At 36.5% G+C, this 19,816-nt stretch overlaps 1 protein-coding gene across 1 annotated transcript in view; it reads right to left on the bottom strand.

Moving 5' to 3' along the window:
- Nucleotides 1-1,359: 1,359 nt before the first annotated feature.
- Nucleotides 1,360-19,816, bottom strand: part of col7a1 (collagen, type VII, alpha 1) — a 67,537-nt gene continuing 49,080 nt past the window's right edge. The window contains exons 83-119 of the mRNA XM_079884543.1: nucleotides 19,753-19,788; nucleotides 19,636-19,680; nucleotides 19,463-19,495; nucleotides 19,260-19,322; nucleotides 18,884-18,919; nucleotides 17,812-17,892; nucleotides 17,584-17,652; nucleotides 17,423-17,458; nucleotides 15,505-15,564; nucleotides 15,209-15,253; nucleotides 15,094-15,129; nucleotides 14,890-14,985; nucleotides 14,548-14,673; nucleotides 14,305-14,376; nucleotides 14,168-14,203; nucleotides 13,147-13,206; nucleotides 13,014-13,058; nucleotides 12,604-12,639; nucleotides 12,411-12,446; nucleotides 11,988-12,044; nucleotides 11,642-11,713; nucleotides 11,015-11,086; nucleotides 10,557-10,592; nucleotides 10,362-10,442; nucleotides 9,713-9,766; nucleotides 9,577-9,630; nucleotides 9,432-9,494; nucleotides 8,535-8,597; nucleotides 8,318-8,434; nucleotides 7,736-7,813; nucleotides 7,598-7,651; nucleotides 7,407-7,455; nucleotides 6,590-6,685; nucleotides 5,013-5,144; nucleotides 4,878-4,940; nucleotides 1,834-2,007; nucleotides 1,360-1,685 (exon numbers count right to left, since the gene is read on the bottom strand). Of these exons, the coding sequence (XP_079740669.1) occupies nucleotides 1,838-2,007; nucleotides 4,878-4,940; nucleotides 5,013-5,144; nucleotides 6,590-6,685; nucleotides 7,407-7,455; nucleotides 7,598-7,651; nucleotides 7,736-7,813; nucleotides 8,318-8,434; nucleotides 8,535-8,597; nucleotides 9,432-9,494; nucleotides 9,577-9,630; nucleotides 9,713-9,766; nucleotides 10,362-10,442; nucleotides 10,557-10,592; nucleotides 11,015-11,086; nucleotides 11,642-11,713; nucleotides 11,988-12,044; nucleotides 12,411-12,446; nucleotides 12,604-12,639; nucleotides 13,014-13,058; nucleotides 13,147-13,206; nucleotides 14,168-14,203; nucleotides 14,305-14,376; nucleotides 14,548-14,673; nucleotides 14,890-14,985; nucleotides 15,094-15,129; nucleotides 15,209-15,253; nucleotides 15,505-15,564; nucleotides 17,423-17,458; nucleotides 17,584-17,652; nucleotides 17,812-17,892; nucleotides 18,884-18,919; nucleotides 19,260-19,322; nucleotides 19,463-19,495; nucleotides 19,636-19,680; nucleotides 19,753-19,788 (2,358 nt within the window). The 3' untranslated portion in view covers nucleotides 1,360-1,685; nucleotides 1,834-1,837. The remainder of the gene's footprint in view (nucleotides 1,686-1,833; nucleotides 2,008-4,877; nucleotides 4,941-5,012; nucleotides 5,145-6,589; nucleotides 6,686-7,406; nucleotides 7,456-7,597; nucleotides 7,652-7,735; nucleotides 7,814-8,317; nucleotides 8,435-8,534; nucleotides 8,598-9,431; nucleotides 9,495-9,576; nucleotides 9,631-9,712; nucleotides 9,767-10,361; nucleotides 10,443-10,556; nucleotides 10,593-11,014; nucleotides 11,087-11,641; nucleotides 11,714-11,987; nucleotides 12,045-12,410; nucleotides 12,447-12,603; nucleotides 12,640-13,013; nucleotides 13,059-13,146; nucleotides 13,207-14,167; nucleotides 14,204-14,304; nucleotides 14,377-14,547; nucleotides 14,674-14,889; nucleotides 14,986-15,093; nucleotides 15,130-15,208; nucleotides 15,254-15,504; nucleotides 15,565-17,422; nucleotides 17,459-17,583; nucleotides 17,653-17,811; nucleotides 17,893-18,883; nucleotides 18,920-19,259; nucleotides 19,323-19,462; nucleotides 19,496-19,635; nucleotides 19,681-19,752; nucleotides 19,789-19,816) is intronic.

Here is a 19,816-nt window from a genome sequence, read left to right as displayed (position 1 = left end):
GCAAAGAAATTGCTTTTCAATGTCAAATTCAAATTTACTCCTTCCTTCCCAAGGCTATTTAGTAGATGTGGAAAGGGCAATTTAAGAGGCATATGCAATGATCTATATATATGATATATATATATATTCAATGCACAAAGGCTTGATTAAAACATGATATAGATTAAGACATGGTTGACCTCTGGAGCCTCAAATTTGATGCACAGTTGTCAGTGACTGACATAAACTCATTAAAAGGCACAATGACGGATTCCTCTAAAATAACAGAATAAAAATATAGACTGGCACTCAGACGATTTGTTATTAAGCAGGCTTGAGAATTTAAAACAAAATACCCTAACAGATGGACTGGCTACAATGCAGTCAATGAATAAATATGAGTAGAAATGAATATGAAAACAGTGTTTGAGTGACAGCCCTGAAAGAGTAGTAATGAGTGTTCGTTGGCATCTAAACAAGATGGGCCAGAATCATTACTGAATCATCAGATGTGTAACAAGGATTGATGCACAAGCAACCAAAAAAGACAACATAGAGTGACAGCAAATGAACACTGAGAGAAGAGAGAACAAGAGAGACTATACAGTTCTGTCCTACATAAACTACAGGTGGTTACTGACCTTTTAATGAGGCTCTAGTTGCCATATAAGGCTAGTCTTACTATTCATAGACAAATGAGAGCTCCAACACCATTAAATTCAGACTTGTTCATTACAATCCAATGAACATTTTGTCTAGTCTCATGTTTATTTTTCCCTTTAAATATCAATGTTTATTCCAAGCAAATGCTGAACACGAAGAAAAGATTTACAATGTATGTATATGAAACTTTTATGTGCTATTAAAACTGGCAGACAGGGTTTGTCTTGTGCAAATAAAAATGTAAACTGTTCCAAATGAACAGGTCTGTAGGAGTGTAATCCATATACTAAAATGGAACACAAATACTGAATATAATCAATGAAATACATGAAAACAATCAAATCAATCAACAATATAAAAATATCTTTAAAAATAGCACCATTTGTCCAAGTAAACATGCAACATCTGATAATGAAAGAACATTCATTCTCCTTTTCAAGCAGATAAAAATACAGATCTACATTTACAGTACAATTTTGTACAGCATAGACTTATTCTAAGAACGAGTCTAAGATCAATTCTTTAAGAACTGGAATATTACAATGTATTCTTGTTTCTGTTTTTAGCACCTGAGAAAATGTCAGTGGGTGTAAATATGTGGCATCAAGGATTAAGTGAGAAATGAAAGATAATGTGGTATGCTGTGACTAACTGGACTAACGTACATGTATATTTGCATATAAACTTGTTTACCTAAATGTTCTTGTGGATCCGTACATGGACAGTATGTTGTGTTATAAACAATGTTTCTATTTTACCTTTGCCTGCAATACAATATATCTATATGAATCTAGACTGGCAGAAAGATTAACAGATGTTTGGCAGCTCAACAGACACAAAATAAATAAACAAGAAAAAGATCTTTAAGATCTGATCAATATTTAAAATTTGCTTGTCCCATTGAGGAAAAGGTGTTGACATCAATCTTTACCTCGATCTCTTGTGCATGATGGCAGAGTTCAACACTGAGGTTTAGGTTTTTATATTGTTGAGTCAGAGATCCATTTACAGTCAGCTCTTTGTCTTCACGCTAAAACACAATTCTGTAACAGAATAGACAGGGTTGTAAGGAAAACCTCTTATAGATAGATGCAGTGCAAAATCTTCTCTATCCAATCCAATTAATAATTCATGAACAAATATGCATTAATGCACCATGTGTCACCTTCAGCCCAGTTCGTGTTAATGTACCTTCTTATTGTTGCAGACAGAGTTTCTCACACTCTTCCTTCTGTAAATAGCGATTAGCGTTCCCTCCACAGCCGCTGTAGATAAAAGGTCTACAGGCGCCCACCTGAGAGTTAAAGTACCAGCGCAGAGTAAACCGGGAACAATCACCCTCTTCCATGGGCAAGATGCAAGAGTCTAAAAAGACACATGAAATAATGGTTCAATGGTTGAAAGTCAGGGGTCAGGAGGATTTTTTTGTTGTTGTTCAGCAAGGATGTATGCGACTGATAAGAAGTGACAATAAAGACAAAAGATTTCTATTTAAATGATTAAAAATGCATTTAACTTTTATTTATCAAAGAATCCTGAAAAAACACGTATAATGGTTTCCAGAAAAATAACCCTCTGGTGCTCTTCGCGTGGCGGTCAAAAATTGCAGATTTTTTTATTTTTTATTTCAATGAAAGGAATGTACTATATTTTAGTTTGATAATGTTTTTTATTTAATATTTTATGGTACTACATTACATTTACGCAGTATTTATAATCCATTTATTCACGTTTTGAGCATAGACCTGAAATGTACATTTCCAACTTAAACTGTCGTAAATCTTGAATGCTTTAAAAGCTTAGACTTAAGTGAAAAAAGTTCACTTGACAAAAAAGTTACAGAATTTTACGTTTATTATGAAAAATGCACAAAAATAATATTTTCAATTTTTATATGAAATCTATATTTTAAAAAACACATTTTACTCTAAAACTGCAAGAAAAATCTAAGCCATAAATCTAAACAAGTTGTGTTCCTATGGAAGCTTGTTTCCGCCACTGAATAATAAATAAATAATAATAATTGCGACTTTTTATCTCACAATTCTGACTTTTTTTCTCACAATTGCGATATATCAAGTCAGAATTGTGACTTTTTTTCTCACAATTGCGAGATATGAAGTCAGAATTGTGAGAAATAAAGTCGCAATTCTGAGAAATAAAGTCGCAATTGCGAGATATAAAGTCGCAATTGCGAGATATAAAGTCGCAATTCTGAGAAATAAAGTTGCAATTGGGAGATATAAAGTCAGAATTGCATGATATAAAGTCAGAATTGTGAGATATAAACTATTCTGAGGTAAAAAAAAACAAAAAAAAATTTTTTTCCCTGAGAATTGGACTTTATATCTCACAATTGTGAGTTTATATCTCACAATTCTGAGAAAATATGTCAGAATTGGGAGATATAAACTCGCAATTATGTGTTATAAAGTCAGAATTGCGTGATATAAAGTCGCAAAATGCGAGAAAAAAAGTCAGAATTCTGACTTTATATCACGCAATTCTGACTTTATATCACGCAATTCTGACTTTATATCACGCAATTCTGACTTTATAACACGCAATTGCGACTTTATTTCACGCAATTCTGACTTTATATCTCGCAATTCTGAGAAATAAAGTCAGAATTGCGAGATGTAAACTCGCAATTGTGAGATTAAAAGTCGCAATTATCTTTTATTTTTTTTAATTTTGTGGCGGAAACAAGCTTCCATATGGTCCAGATTTGAGCTTGATATCTCAAAAAATTAGCTTTCAGTAAGATTCTGTTTGGCCGCAGTACCAAAAGATTTCACTAGATGAAATTGGTCTCCCATTCATTTCCGATGCAGTCATTTTTCATATTTTTTTCAGGACCATTTAACCTTTTCGAATCATGTCCATGATTTTTTTGCATGTTCACATTGCAAGTGCCAAAACCTTTACCGAATTTTGTACCATTCCGATGAAGTAAAAGAAAAAAGAAAAAAAATATTCGATCAAAAATGACCGATAATAACAATAAGAAATCTTTCTTGTGCACCGAATCAGCATTTTAGAATGATTTCTGAAGAATCATGTGACACTTAAGACTGGAGTTATGATGCTGAAAATTCACAGGAATAAATTACATTTTAAAATGTTAAAAAAGAGAACAGTTGCTAATACTTTATTTCGATAATACTTAAGTCCACTTTAGACATTCTACTAACTATAAGTATCTTTGCAGCTAAATATCAACTACCAGTCATTAGAGTATTAGTAGACTGTCTGCTTAATATTTACTTGCACTTTATTTTGATGCTCCCCCAACAGACATTCTAATAACTAGAAATAACTATGCAACTACATCAAAATTATTCCACTAACATGAACCTTAACACCTAACCCTAACCTAATAATCTAATGAGAGTAAGTTGACATGTAGTTGTAAAGTTACTTGTAGAATGCCTAAAGTGGACCATCGAAATTAAGGGTAAACAAACAGTTATTTTAAGTTGTAATGATATTCACAATATTACTGTTTTCTCTGTATTTTAATCAAATAAATGCAGTATTGGGGAGCATAAGAGGATTTTCAAAAACATTACAAAATCGTACCGACCCCAAAATTTTCAACTACATGGCCAAAAGTATGTGAACCTACCACTAATTTACAAGTTTAGCTTTTTCAGCTACATCCAATATTTCTGTATGCAGAAACATTTCGTAAACAACACATCTATATATCCTGAATTAATGCAAATTGAACAATATGGCGAAAGACTGTCATTAAATGCACACAAGGCAGATTCAACTCTTAAACTTGTCATTATGGCATCTCAATGGTTGAGAGTGCCACAGAGATCTGTAGAAATATCCAGCTCTTTTCTGTGGCGGGACAGCTGCTTGCAATCTCATACTAAGAGCTGTCATGCAGATGAGTCAGCGGGTTTACAGCATGCAGCAGATACAGAGAAAAACAGGAAGTGAGCACAGCAAAGAACAATAGTGTGCAGCAATTACAGAGTGCAAAATTATGATAATCCATCATCAGTTCTGTTAGGGGTTTGAAGACAGTGACATCAACAAAACAAAAGTTGAATACATTCCTACAGATAGCATTTCTAAGTATTCTGTCCCCAACAATAACATGGAAAAGCAGTAAAAATGTGAAGAATGTATTAATACAATATGCACCATCAACATTGTTATTTCCACAGTAAAGCTATAGGCAGGCTCTCCAACATGCAACATCACGAGTGATGGCTTACCTTCACCTTTCACCTCTCTTTTTGTCCTTTCAGCTTTTAATGAATCAACAGAGACTGTTTGACCTGCCAAAATATCAATATATTATTCTGTGTCTGCACATACAATTAAAAAAATTCGGAAGAAAAAAGGCATACCCTGGCTTTTATTGACAGTGGTGTCATAGTCAGCAATCTCCACCACTGGAGCGTCATCATCATAGGTCTCTATAGAGTAAATGTGCTCATAGTCTTGATCATTTGTGTTCAGCACAACACGCAGCTTTGGACCTGCAAAAAAATAAATAAAAAATGTGCATGGATGCACAAATAAAGAAAGCTTTTGGAAATCAGAGTTTAGAATGCTGGAATATCGTAGTTTGAAAGCAATCGATGTACATGTGCAACTGGATAATGTTAAATACAAGCATGTATTTAACAGATCCCACTTATTTTCATGGCAGAAACATAGTTTCTGTTTAAAGGGGTAGTTTAAAGAGAAAAATTCATTATTGTCATCTTTTACTCACCCTCATGTTGTTCCAAACCTATATGACTTACAGTACACTCTTCCATGGAACATGATAATGAGATGTTTTGGGGAATGTTGACACTGCTCTTTTTTAAATAATGCATCGTGACCACCACTGGAGAAAAGTGCACTTTAGCATACTTAAAAAAAAAAAAAGGATACTTAAGTGTGAACTGAATGTCATGTTTTGGACATATAAAAGAAATTACATGAACAAGTATTATAATTTAAATTTATATTAAATGCAGGTAGCTTAGGGTTTTTTTTGGACCCACTTCAGTAGGACTTAAATACATTTTTACATGTAATTTCATAATGACCTCTATTGTTTGTTGAAATGTGGTTAGTGCTCTGCCGAATGAACTGACAAGCATGGTTAACTAATATATACTTTAATGTCCTTTCAATTAAACCTTATATGTCACTTATTTAAATATATTTGTAATAACACATTTGTTATGAAGGCGCAATTTAGTACATTTAAAATATATTAACTTTGAATGTAATCTGGTATAACACTACAGTTAAAATTATAATCGCTTTACATGAGCTTCAGTATATTAGCAAACATTAAAAGAAGTGTACTTTTTAAGAGCACAACAAAAGATTATAAAATTAATGATTTACAATGTACTTTAAAGTAAAACCTTTAATTTTACATTACAAAGTGCACTTTAAGTGTAAGGAACAGTCATGAAATGTTATTGTAATCTTTTTAAGTTTTATTAATTAATATTTTCTGCTTGTACAGTTTTTTAAATATACTTTTAAGAATTGACATACACTAGAAGTGCACATTCAATAGAATTAAGCACTTTGTTTTCACAGGGTCAAACTCCAAAAAGCACAGTAAAAATAGTCCAAATGGCTAACGCAAATTCTTCTGAAACCAGATAACTTTCTGTGAAAAACATCAAGATCCGTTGCACTTGGCACAGGGCTCATGGACTTTTGTGCTTTGGAAAAAAAGCAGTGTGAACATTCTTCAAAATATCTACTTTTGTGTTCCACAGATGAGAAAAAGTCCTGGAATGAGAGATGATTGAGTAAATGATGACAGAATTTTCATTTTTGGGAGAACCGTTTCTTTAAACTAGTCCTTTCAAGAAAGTAATAAATATGGGACAGAGTGACAGGAATTTTTTTAGCTTAGAAGAGAAATGGATAAACCGAGATAGCAGGACGAATGGAGGATAGGACTCACCCTCCTCGTCCCCTCGGGTTAGTGAGCGCTCAGGGGACGTGGAGGAGCGACTTCGGTAAGTCTGCACTGGTACAGGTACCTGAACATCCTGAACACCTGAGAACAAGCCCACAACGAATTACACAAATGCAAGACAGCAAACCCCATCAGTGAACGCACACACACAGGCATTCATGTGTGTAAAGATGTACTCAAAGTTCATGCACTACATCAACAATTTTGCATGCACAAAACCCAAAGTTTAGCCATGTGGACACAAAGCAGAAATTCTCACGAACATTCTCAACAACAAGGTTTATACAGACTGAGACCACATCACACAAGACACACAAGTGTACTATTAGTGTACTGTGTGGACACGAGTTGCTGATGCAATGATAGGAAAATGCAGCTATATTGAGGATATATAAGTCATAACTTACCTCCACAAGCTTAGGGAAAAAGAGAGAAAGAGATATGAATTTAAAGATACATAAGAGAGAAAATCAACATTAATCAGAATTTGCATCCCATTTTACTTCTGTAAAAGAATTTGCAGTGAAAAAAAGGTCAGGGATTGACTATCACATTGATCATTTACCCAGCTGTTCCATATCACAAAGGAGACAGACAACAAATTCAGTTTGCCACTGATGAGGCGGACAAAAGTTTAAAACAATGTCTAAAAAGGATTTTTTTCTTTCAGTGCACCAAAAAAGAAAGTTGTTATAGAGGATTCATGTAGATTTCCTGACTTCATGAAGTGAAAAGGTCATTGATGATGATGGAAAAATTGTTATAGATGGAGATAAATGACAATTATCAAAGATCCACTCACCACAATGCAGGTTCATCTCAGTTCGAACATAACCCCGAATCTCATCCTCCTTTAAAGAATAAAGAGAGATGTGACCAGCCCTTGAGTCATTCTTACTTATCTTGAGGGTTCAATGTGAGGCTCAGGTAGAAGAATAAATTATGCATAACATTACAATAAGTCATGAATTGTAAAAGTCGATTTGTTCTGACCGTCATGCCTGGTTCTCCTCTGTCTCCTTTAGGCCCATCAGAGCCTATCTCACCCTGATACATAAACACAAAGAGACACATTTAGCGATGACAGATGTATAAAGAATCAATGCAGAGGTAGATTATGTGTATAGTCACCTGTTCTCCTCTCTCTCCAGGGATCCCTGGTATGCCACGTGGACCAACCATGGCAGGGCCTGCAGGACCTCTTTCTCCCTACAATAATATTCAATACCTCACATATGATGAACTAACCCTACCCTGCATATGAATCAGGGTTTCCTGCAGCGCTATTCAGGAGCAGCACTGCTCTGCACTGCACTACATACACACACATCACAGCAAAATAAAACACGTTAAAATAAAATAAATAACTTGAGAATTTTACTGTGTTGAGAGAGAAACACTCTATAAAGCATCTCTCAAACAATTGGCAAATCAGTCTGAAAAGAACAGCGTAAATGGTCTGAATCATGAACCAAATTGGCACGACAACTCACATCCTCACTGAATTTGCTGATTACTCACTTGTTTGTTGAACCACAGGTTATTATGTCAGACATTAAATGAGCCCAGATTGTTACAGTGATATGTGTATTTTTGACAGTGATACTGTCCCCCCCACCATGAAAAACTAATCCATTGAAATGATGATATGACCTCCATGATTATGTAAATGTCCCTTTGCACATACACAGTGGTATAGAGTAAGTTTGATACCTTTTGTCCCTGCAGACCCTCTGGACCTTTACCACCAGCAGGTCCTTGAGGGCCTGTTAGACCAGAGGGTCCATCCACACCTCTCAGACCAGGAGGGCCTGGGATACCAGATGGGCCCTAAAGAAAGCAAGAGGAACAACTAATAAGTCTCTTTCTTTACTTAGATCAACAGCATTAGATTTAAACAGCAGGGAGCTAAAGAGGTTTGCGTACTCACCCGGTCACCTTTCTCTCCCTGTGTTCCCTTTGGCCCCAAAACTCCATCAAAGCCTCTGTCACCCTGGGCATCAACAGATGAATGTTACGCAGCTTGTTTAAAGTTTCATTGCACCTGTTCCATTTTTTTTTTAATTACTACAGATTATGCAGTTCTATGTTACTGTAAAACAGTTTCAACCATTTTGTTGTCCACTGGCTTATTCAGTAGGGTTGTTAAAAGTATTGGTATGTTGGTACCAGAGCATGTGAGCAGTAATATTTCCTCAACAGCGAAATATTAATTGGAGCGTCACACTGCTCCACTCACAAGATGATAAAAATACAACAATAATAAAATACAGTATCAGTAGTACAGACTCGATTCAAGCCAACCGTGATAAAAATGCTGGTATGCACCCATTACATTCACAGTTTTTGTAATATGCACTAAGATTTTTTATGTTTGAAAAAAATCTATGTCCACCAAGGACGTATTTTTTTTAATCAAACATTTTTTTTTCTATTTTAATATATTCTAAATTGGAATTTATTTCTCTTGATAGCAAAGCTGAATTTTCAACTGCCCTTACTCATCTTCAGTGTCCAGAAATCATTTTAATATGATTTGATGCTCAAGTGACATTTCTCATTATCAAATATAAAAACACAGTTACGCTGGATATAGGATTCTTTGATGAAAGTTCAAAAGAACAGCGTTTACTTGAAATAGAAATCTTTTGTTACATTATGAATGCCTTTACTACCATCTTTGCTAAATAAACGTATTACTGTCTTTAAATAAAAATTTGAATGGCAGTTTTACCGTGGTTTAATAATTGATCAAGAAATGTTAATGTCTGTATTATATCAACCCTTCCCTATTATTCAATATATTCTCAGACATCAGATGTTTTACCTTGGCTCCAATGAGCCCCTCCTTCCCTGGACTTCCTGTGGGACCTTGAGACCCGACTTCACCCTGAAACAAAACTTGCATTCAAACAAAGATAACAGCAGAAATCACATGCACCCCTCACACACAAATAAATGTGTGTACGTACCTGCTCTCCTTTCCTCCCCGGCAATCCTGGTCTGCCATTAATCCCAGCATCTCCCTGTTAACAGACACAATTCATGACTCCCAGCAAAACATTGCATCACAACACAAACATTCCTCAAGCTTTCTTTATTACTCACCTTGTCTCCCTTTTGTCCGCTTGGTCCACATAGCCCCTTGGAGCCTCGTTCTCCCTGTAAGCAATTAAAGCTCAGTCAACCTGTCAATCACTCAATGTGACAGGGAGTAATGACACTAGAGAAAAGCTCCCAGGGAGGGACTATTTGTAAAGAATAAAATACTATTCATGTGTCAGTCATACACACAAGCACACACACCCTTCAATTACTGTCTTTCTCATTAGTGACAACAGATAGAGGTCTATCAGGGATGCTGAATCCAGATAAAAGTTCTTATCTGCTATGTGAGGGTGTGCGTCTATGTTGCCGCTGGCTGAAGGGCAGCTAGTACTGTCTGCAGCGGCCCATGTATCCCTGAGAGGAATGATTCATACGCAGTCTTTCATGTGCCTCGCTGCACTCGACAAATCAATTTCTCTACACATGCACGCACATACACACACACAAAAAAACTTTGATATGATGGCTCTATGGTACATATGCAGATGAATATCAGACACAATGGCCTGGAATCCAGACTGTGGAGGAATTATAAGCAGTGTGATCATCAGGTCTGAAGGGCTCCTCAAGGTTACTGATAACGTTTACAAGAGTCAGTTTGAGTTTTAATCAAAGAGACAACCATTAAAATGCACACACACACACACACCTTGAGGCCTCGCAGACCTATGTGCCCAACCTCTCCCTTCTCTCCTCTCATGCCAGGCAGGCCATCTTTACCAGGTGTTCCCTGTAGAGGACAGATAAAAAAAATGAGAGGTAGTCATAGGGATACAGCTGAGTCTGGGGACTGTATGTGTTATTCATGCACTGATGTTATAGGCATCTGAATGAGAATACACACCGCTTCACCTGGGACACCTGGCTGCCCTGCTTCTCCCTGCAAATGATAAGCAAAAAAATGATCAACATGATGTTAGCACACATTTATGTACATTTTTAAAAACCCAAATGTATTTGTCACAGTTATGCTTAGTTTTGCTTTCGTTTGCTTTTCGTATCAGTCTGTTTAATCACCTATGTTCCTTTGTTCTCCTTTTCCAGCCATAATAAGTTACCATGGATATTAACTTAATCACAGCTGTTCATCATTTAGTTCATCACCATGTGTATTTAGTTCCTCTCCTTTACTCATTCTTTGTTCGGTATTGTTTGTGCATACTGTTTCCAGTTGTTGGTTTATGTTTAATAAAGACTGTCGTTATTTATACCTTCATCCTTGGACTAAAACCATTACCGTATTCATGTATATGCATGTGTTTATTCATGTTTAGTTGTGAGAGAAGAGAAGATATTTTTCACCTTCTGACCACCAGGACCACGGGCTCCTTGGAAACCAGAGGAACCTCTCTCTCCTGGCTCACCTCTCAGACCCTACAAATATTAAATAAAAATCACAAATGAAATTTCTTTCATATATTAGTAATGAGATTAAACAAATATATTGACTCTCCTGCTTCTGAGAAGAGACCCTAGCAATCTGACACATATCTTCTCTAGTGTTTCAGAAGAAATCTCTTCAACGTCTGTAATCAAAAGTAAGAGATTTCAACATTTCTCAGATTCTTCTAAAACCTTCTAAAGCCATTCACATACATTTTATAGCCCTAACTGTACGTCTCATTTGTGTCTGTATTTATTTCACCTAAGGAATTTTGGGAGAAACATTTAAACAAATAAAAAGTTATGAAACCGCAACCTTTAAAAGGAATCAAAAGAGAAGAACCATTTTAATTTGGGATACACCAATATTAAAATTGTGGCTGAGACCAATAAGCTGATAATTGTTTTTTCATGTTCAGGCTGATGACAACTAAATAGCCCATTTTAAAATGATATACTATTTTGTCTAAAATCAGTTGTTTTAAATGCTACAATAGATTTTAGGCATCACAACATTATATTTATATTGTAAAAAATAATTTGTACCTGTTCTCCTGGTGGTCCTTCCTGTCCTTTTGCACCCTTTTCACCCTGTGCACCTTTAGGTCCTCGTTCCCCCTGAGGAGAGCAGTGTTCAGTATAACTGATTGGTTTACATCGACCCAATTGATCTGCCTTTAGCCTGTTGCCTACTGACTCGTTAACAATCTCCAGAATCGATTCTGAGGCAGGCATACATAAATGCTTTATGACCAGTTCTCATAGGCACATGTTCTCAAAAGATAAGAGACCTTCAGCAACCTAACCTTCATTATTGGCCTTTAATTTTTTATAAAGTGACACAAAAGCAGTTTAACACCTGACACAGCTTCATCAAATAATTCTGACTCACAGTTTCTCCTTTCACTCCTTTCTCTCCTGGAGGCCCCCCCACCAGCAGAGTATCTCCCTTGAAGATTCAAATTCAAATACAAAAATATATAATTAAATATTTAAAAAGAAAAATGTATACATCTAATATACAAAACAAACCCCATCAGGGTGGTACAAGACTCGCCATCTTCACATCTGATCACACTTGTAGGGGTTTATTTAGCAAAAATTACCAGCTGACTGTTCATGGTCCTGCTTATTATACAGCTACAACACATGATTTGAGTTTAAATAATTGTATCATATAAGAAGAATCAAGTTTAATGGCCAAGTTTAGCAGTTATTATTAAAAAATATTCCAATGGACCAATCAGAATCAAGCATTTCAGGGAGCTCTGTAAAAAAGCAGGATGATCAATGCATATCTAAAAAAACAAATCACCTTTTCGCCTTTAATTCCCGAAGGACCTTGCTCGCCCTGTGAAGAATTGGTATATTTAACATTATTTCTAAATTTATATGACATGTAAATTAAAGTATTTTATGACAGTTATTATTTTTTCTTTCTTTTTTTATAGCAGAGTAAAAGGACAGCCTGAGACAGATTGTAGCAGCAGACGACAAGTTATACACACCTTATCTCCTCTGTTCCCTTTGCTGCCAGAAGGACCCTGTCAGTGGGACAGACAGATGAGTAGAGGAGAAATCTTACTTGCTTGAACATTTGTATGCATTTGTAGATAGAAGACGTGAAGCGCAGCAAGAGGTCTTGACTCATAATGGTTTTGAAATTGCAGCATGTGGGAGACGAACACATCATAGCCCTGAATATAAAGTATGACGAATACAGTGTGTTCGTACAGCTACCTCTATCCCTGCATCAGCCTTTCCACATCTAGACGAGGGCTCAGATCAATGACACCCATCACGAGAAACTGACTGTTTCTGTCTGACTGACGTCAATATATAGTGGATAACAGGATGTAGTGGGGTAAAAAATAATGAGTGAATGCTGAATGTTGTGAACAGAAAGGAGTATATTTACAGCAGGGCCTCTATCTCCATCTGTTCCAGCCCGACCTTCTTCTCCCTAAATAAATTAGACAGATACACCCACCATCACAATCTGATGAGCATACAAGCAAATGAACATAATTTAGATTAGTCATGGACATTACCCGAGGCCCAAGGTCTCCTCGCTCTCCTCTTAGACCTGGCAATCCTACTCCAATTTCACCCTGAAAGTGGAGGGGGAAAAGTGAGAAAAGGGGTAATGTACTCTTAAATACTTGTCCAATAGCACCACTTTTGAAAATGCTTGTATATTTCATTACAAATTATATAATCAACATAAATTTGAGTGAAAAGACATTTCAGAATGTCTTAGTATTTGGTATATCTGTATTTTACTTCAGTGACAATATGCACTTAGAATGATGCACTTATGAACCCCACAAGTTGTTCCCAGATTTATATGGGAAACTTGAACTATGTACTATATATTGTAAAATATACTGATATATGATTGAGCAACTCTAAACAGATCCAGTCCAGGGCTTGTTTAGGCACACCGTTGTGACTGAACCAGTTAAACTCATGAATAAATTAACACCAGCCAAGCGACAAATTTGAGTAAAAATCGTAAAGACTGTGATTTAATTATGTACATATATAGTTTGACGTGTTTCAGAATGAACAGCATCATTTTGTTCATTTACATGTGAGCAGCTCATAATCTGGTATTTTCAGTGGCTCAGAGATGCTCGGTTTATAGAAAATGCTGCTCTACGCAAACTCTGCTGCGGGTTTGGGTCATCCATGACGTGCATTTGAAAATGCAACATGAGTGTGCCAACCATCTTGTAATCAGAATTATTTATAAATCTGTTGTCAGCAAATGAGAAGCTTTAGGTCTTCCTGGAGTTTTCAGCAAAAATAAAAGCTCTATGGTTTAATGATTAAAAGCAAAAAAAGGAAGACAGCCATAAATACAGTATTAGTATTGTAATTTTACTGTTGTCTTTTTTTTTTTTTTTGCAGCCATCATTTGATTTATAAGCAAGTAAACTCCTTTGTCATGAATTTTGAATTCTGTTATAGTTGATAAGCTCCCCTTTCTCATGCATACTTTAACTGCTCCTAAATTTTCGACTGTGAAAATTTTAAGAATAGCACCCTTAAAAGCAACACATCAATTACCTTATCGCCCTTGAGTCCTGGAAGGCCCGCAGTACCCTAATATGAAGATAAAGACAACACTGAATACCACTGAGGAATAGACACAGTTATACTTGCTCTACACCTGTATGCACATAATTTGATTTTAACATTCTTACAGTGGGTCCTGGTTGTCCATCAGCTCCAGATGTTCCTGGGTTTCCTGTTTTGCCTATAAATCCTTGTAGACCCTTAAAACAATAAGAGGCATCAGAGGAATTGTGATCACTGGATGCAGTCAATAGACTGGAAATTCAGCAAGTAATTTTGTTTATTGTATTGAACACATTTCTTTATGTAGTAATAGCCATTCTAAACATATGTGTCACATTCGTTTCTGTATGTGCAATTACTCAACTAACCCTCTCTCCTTGTGGTCCAGGGGGTCCTGGCTGACCTGCTTCACCTCTCTGTCCTGCCAGTCCTGGTGTCCCATCCAATCCACGTGGTCCAGGAGGGCCTGGAGGACCTGGCAAGCCAGGGTCACCCTGGAGCAGATTAAAAACCTTCGATTCAATATACACACTAGTTTTTTTAATTTTCTGTGGTTGACTATATGACTGCAAAAGCATTGCCATGTGGTCGATTTGCGGTACTATCATTCATGTTTGTGTGGATGAGCCACAAGCCAAAGTTAACACTTAGAGTTTGAGGTTTGTTAGCAACAGTTCTATAACAACTCCAAAATAAAATTAATCAATGACCTTTAAGCCGATGGGTCCAAGTTGTCCTGGAGGCCCAACCATCCCCACGCCTGGTTCACCTTTGAATCCTTTGGGCCCTTGTGGGCCTCTCATTCCCTAAAAAATTCATATGAAAAAGTCTTTTAAGAATGCATGTATTATAGTGGAGATGAAATGGATGGTGGTGCTATTGCTTCTGCCTTTGAAGTGAATGCAGGTACTCACATTTTCTCCAGAATCTCCAGGATCACCCGCAGCACCCTGTGCGTAAAAAACACTTTAAATTCCATTTCTACACAATGTAGATTGGTGCTCTATAATATTATCAGACAGTTCTCACTCTTTCTCCTTTTATCCCCGCTGGCCCCTTGTCTCCTTTTGGGCCCTAAAATACAAAACAGGCACACAAAAGAAATGAGTTAGTGTATGAAATATGAATTCAGAATTAGTTCTACAAATGATGAAGGATGGCTGATGACAGAATATGATGAAAAAATTTGAGAATAAATGATGGGTTATAAATATGCAGATCAAAACATATAAACTTCAGAAACATTGAAAGGTTGATAAAAACATCAGAATGAATAGTTGGTTGGACAGAACTTCACATATATGACCAAAACGAGTGAAACTCACTGATAATCCAGGAAGGCCTCTTTCTCCAACAGTGCCTGGCAATGTCTGACCAGGAGATCCCTTAAACAATCAGCAAAAATATGTGAGTTAATGATGTGAAATATTCATGTCAGAAATACATCTATGGTGCATTATCTACAATCTATGTCATGGAGCAGTGCAGATAAGCCATCCACTTCCTTCAGGGGAATTGGTACTGTACCAAATGCTTGAGTTATGTTTATTCCATTCATGTTTTTTTCAGGACATTTTGCAAATTTCTGAGAAAATGCTCTACATATTTTTTCAGATATTATCAAGATTCCATCATAGTTTAAACTGTGGATGGGATCTCTTGACAGATTAGGTGCTCCTGGAAGTGTTCGGCTGTACAGTGAAGGCAGGTGATGGATTTTTGCCCATGGCGTTTAATGTGCAACAGTCACAGTAGTTTACTTCCCTGTCCTGTTATAACTGTCAACAAATGTGGTAAATATATATGGAGCACATCAGTGCCAGTACCTAAGTAAACCCACAGACAATAAGGCACAATTACAGAGTATTTGTGTCATAGAGATGGCAGAATGCTGAAAAAGGAGGTCAAAGTTTTCCTGTATCAGATTTATTTAGATGTTGAAAGTACATATACATACAGCTAAATATATTAATCAGACTCAAATAATTCTGACTTGTCGCTCATAAAAAAAATAAAATAAGGCACTTAAAATGGAAGTCTAGAAAGCAAGGGGCTTTTTTGTATTAATTCTTCTGGACAACAATGTGCGTTATTCTAGGCAGATAAACTACTCAGTATTTTTTTACCAACATCATTTCTGTGAGTAGAATGGTCCCTACAGTCTGATATCCCTACATGTTTCATGCTAAAATTTTGCTTAAAGGAGAAGTTCACTTTTAAAATGAAAATTCTGTCATCATATACTCACCCTCATGTTGTTTCAAAGCTGTATGAATTTCTTTCTTCTGCTGAACAGAAAGGAAGATATTTAGAAGAATATCAGTAACCAGACAGTTTTTGGGTCCCATTGACTTCCATAGTAGGAAAAAAATATACTATGGAAGTCAATGGGACCCAAAAACTGTCTGGTTACTGATATTCTTCTAAATATCTTCCTTTCTGTTCAACAGAAGAGAGAAATTCATACAGCTTTGAAACAACATGAGGGTGAGTATATGATGACAGAATTTTCATTTTAAAAGTGAACTTCTCCTTTAAGCAAAATTTTAGCATGAAACATCCTTTAATTACTGGATTTACATGGTCGTTACTGACTGAATATATCTTTACTCACAATTAGTAATTAATTGTAGCACATTTTAATTTTGTTAGTATGTATAATGTTTAAGACTTGTCAATATTTTACATTTATCTTGTTGCACTGTGTTGCCCCATTGTGAATTTCTGTTCTGTTCAAATTCTGTTCAAGACTAATAGTTAACTAGGTAACTAAGTTAACTAATTGATAGTTAATTTGTGTTATGAAACACTGCAGACCTTCTTGTGTTGGATTTGTTTTAAAGACACCAGCAAACATGATAAAGACATTAATGAAACTGGATGGAAACCATATAGGAAGTTAGAAAATGTCAAAAAATGGCCAAAGTTGGTATGAAAAAACAGAATCAAGGATCCAGGAAACCTTTTAATCGAAAGCAGTCATAAAACATTAGATTAAAGTAAAATAAAATATAGCTTCTATGCTAGGCTTGAACAAATAAAAGTCTTCACTTGTCCAAGGTTTATTTGAATATTGTGCTGCTCCTCAGTTGGCATTTGGGTTTTGTCAACACTCTATTGAAGAGCTCACGTACATGGCGCTCTAACATTATGTTTGCTGCAAATGAGATTATCATTCAAGCAGGTGAGAAGGGTTGATCTTCACATAGTGTTCGCTATGTTGTAACCATGGCAACAACTTACCGTCTCACCCTTCATTCCAGGGGGTCCGGTGACAGACTGCAGAACACAGTGGAAATAAAGGGAGAGAGATAAATTGAACAAGTTGGGAATTAAAAGCATAGTGTCAATCAAACTACACATTACGTGCAAATCCACACATGCAGATGCACATATGGATGCACCTTTCCTGGTGGACCGCTGTCTCCTTGTTCTCCTTTAAGCCCTGGGGGGCCGATGGGTCCAGCAATACCCTGAAAGAAAGTGACAGAAAGAGATAATTAGACAAAGAGAAAGTAGTTAAGTAGGGAAGAACAGAAAGAAGCAAAGAAAAGATGAAAAAAAGAAGAAGCAGAAGATCATGAAATTAATGCACATGTCTTAGTAAATGTCAAGGGCATCTGATCACTCACCTGTTTCCCAGGTAATCCTGGCAGGCCCTCTTTCCCTGGAACACCATCTCTCCCTGGGACCCCAGGCTTGCCCCCCTCTCCCTGTGTATGCCATTATGTTAACATGTTAAAGATAACCTTGTTACTCAGACAAGGGACTTTTTTACTTATCACAAACATGCTAAAGAAACAAATAAAATACATTTTTGTGTATGTTAATGTATAAATCCTGCAGAAAAAGTAATGGAATAGTGAATTCTTTGAAGAGAAAATGCACCTTATATTTTATTTATTTTTCCCTTTTGCCCTTAAAGCTGGCATTTTCGATTAGATTGGTAATCAAGTAATCAACAATTGTTTTGACAATTGAGTAATAATTGATATTCACAAGAAAAATACCCCTAAGTAGGCTTATGCATGCCCTAAATCTCAGAGGGAATGTCTAAACAGTATTTGTGTGTATGTGTGATGTAATGTATGAATAGACTGTGTGTGCGTGTGTGTCTGTGTACCTACATAATGATATTTTGGGTAAAAATGTACACCACCAAAAGGTGACTTAAACCTGACAAAACTTCATTTTGGAAGGTTTTAGCATTTACAACTAACTGTATATAAAAACAATGGAAGTCTATGGAATGTCCCCATTTAGATAGCTTAGTAAATGTGTGTGTGTGTGTGTGTTAGTGAGACAACAGGAGAACAGAGAGTCACTTCATATAAACAAGGTCTGGGTACTGCCAACTACCTCAAAATACCATACTCATTCATGCAATACATGTATCACGATATCATAATTGGATTGTGCCTGCAACTGCACCAAGCGTGTCAGTCCGAAAGAGTGAATCGCGGGTTCAGTTTCAATCTTTCTCGCACCTCATAGAAGCAGTTCTGATGGCACTGTTAAACCGACATTTTATTGTTCAAATCCAAAGTCAAGTGCTCTTGTCATTTGTTGCTCAGACCCTCAACTATGCATTGCCTCACATTCACCATTTTGCCGACTGGTTGAAGAGCAAAACTTGTAATAGAGCATTTATCCTAATATGAAATTCTCTATAATAATGTTTGTCTGCTATGTTTATTTACTCACCACTTGTCCTGGAAGCCCTGGGGGTCCTTGTGGCCCCTGCAAACATAGAAAATGCTGCATTTATCCCTACACAGACAAATATAAATCACCACATTCTATAAGAGCAAGATGTCTATGAAATACCCACAGGATCTACTGAACGTCACAGTACACTGATATTTAAGCGGTATCTGCTGAAATAGGCCTACGCGAAGAGGAAAAATACTGTCATTTTGCCAAAATCCAAGGGCAAACCGAAGACACAGAGGGATAAACAGAGCATGTGAAGAGGCTTTAAGCTGAAGCTGCAGAGATTGTCTAATGACCTCTGTGGAGAGACAGAGGTCAAACTCTTCTTAGCTGTTGGAAAGACTCCAATATTGCATTTTTATCTTACTATGGCTCCTGGAGTGCCTGCAGGTCCAGGTAACCCTCTGTTGCCCTGAGGTCCAGGAGGGCCCTTGAAGAATGAAGAGAAAATATTGAAGAGTGAGTAAACTCTGGTGGGTTAGTTATGTAACTCCAAAAACACACAGCCTCCTTCTGTGTATCAAATCGCCTGAAGGAAAGTGTTCATCTCTACTCAGCTGGAAAACTTACTTGAACTCCAATGCCTGGTTCTCCTTGGTCACCCTAAAATGACATGCATACACAAATAATCAGGACACAAATAAAGACAAAATAACAAACATGGTTCATGCTATTATGATTTATCTGAAATTACTGCTAATGAATGAAATTCTGGAGTCTATGTCAAATAATGCAGTATTTACCTTCACACCAGGAGCCCCTGGGGGTCCATTTCCACCCATCGGACCCTGAAATTCCAAACCAAAGGTGAGAAATAATATTTTTTTAATTTGAGTATGTACATAACTGAATATACGTACAGTTGGTCCTCTTATTCCTGGTTCTCCTGGATTCCCCTGCGCAAAATACACATTTGGTATGAAC

The sequence above is a fragment of the Squalius cephalus genome (assembly GCF_949319135.1).
Source record: "Squalius cephalus genome assembly, chromosome: 10".
Classification (NCBI taxonomy): domain Eukaryota; kingdom Metazoa; phylum Chordata; class Actinopteri; order Cypriniformes; family Leuciscidae; genus Squalius; species Squalius cephalus.
Note: the sequence above shows the minus strand (reverse complement) of the source record. Positions and strands in the feature narration are given on the sequence as shown.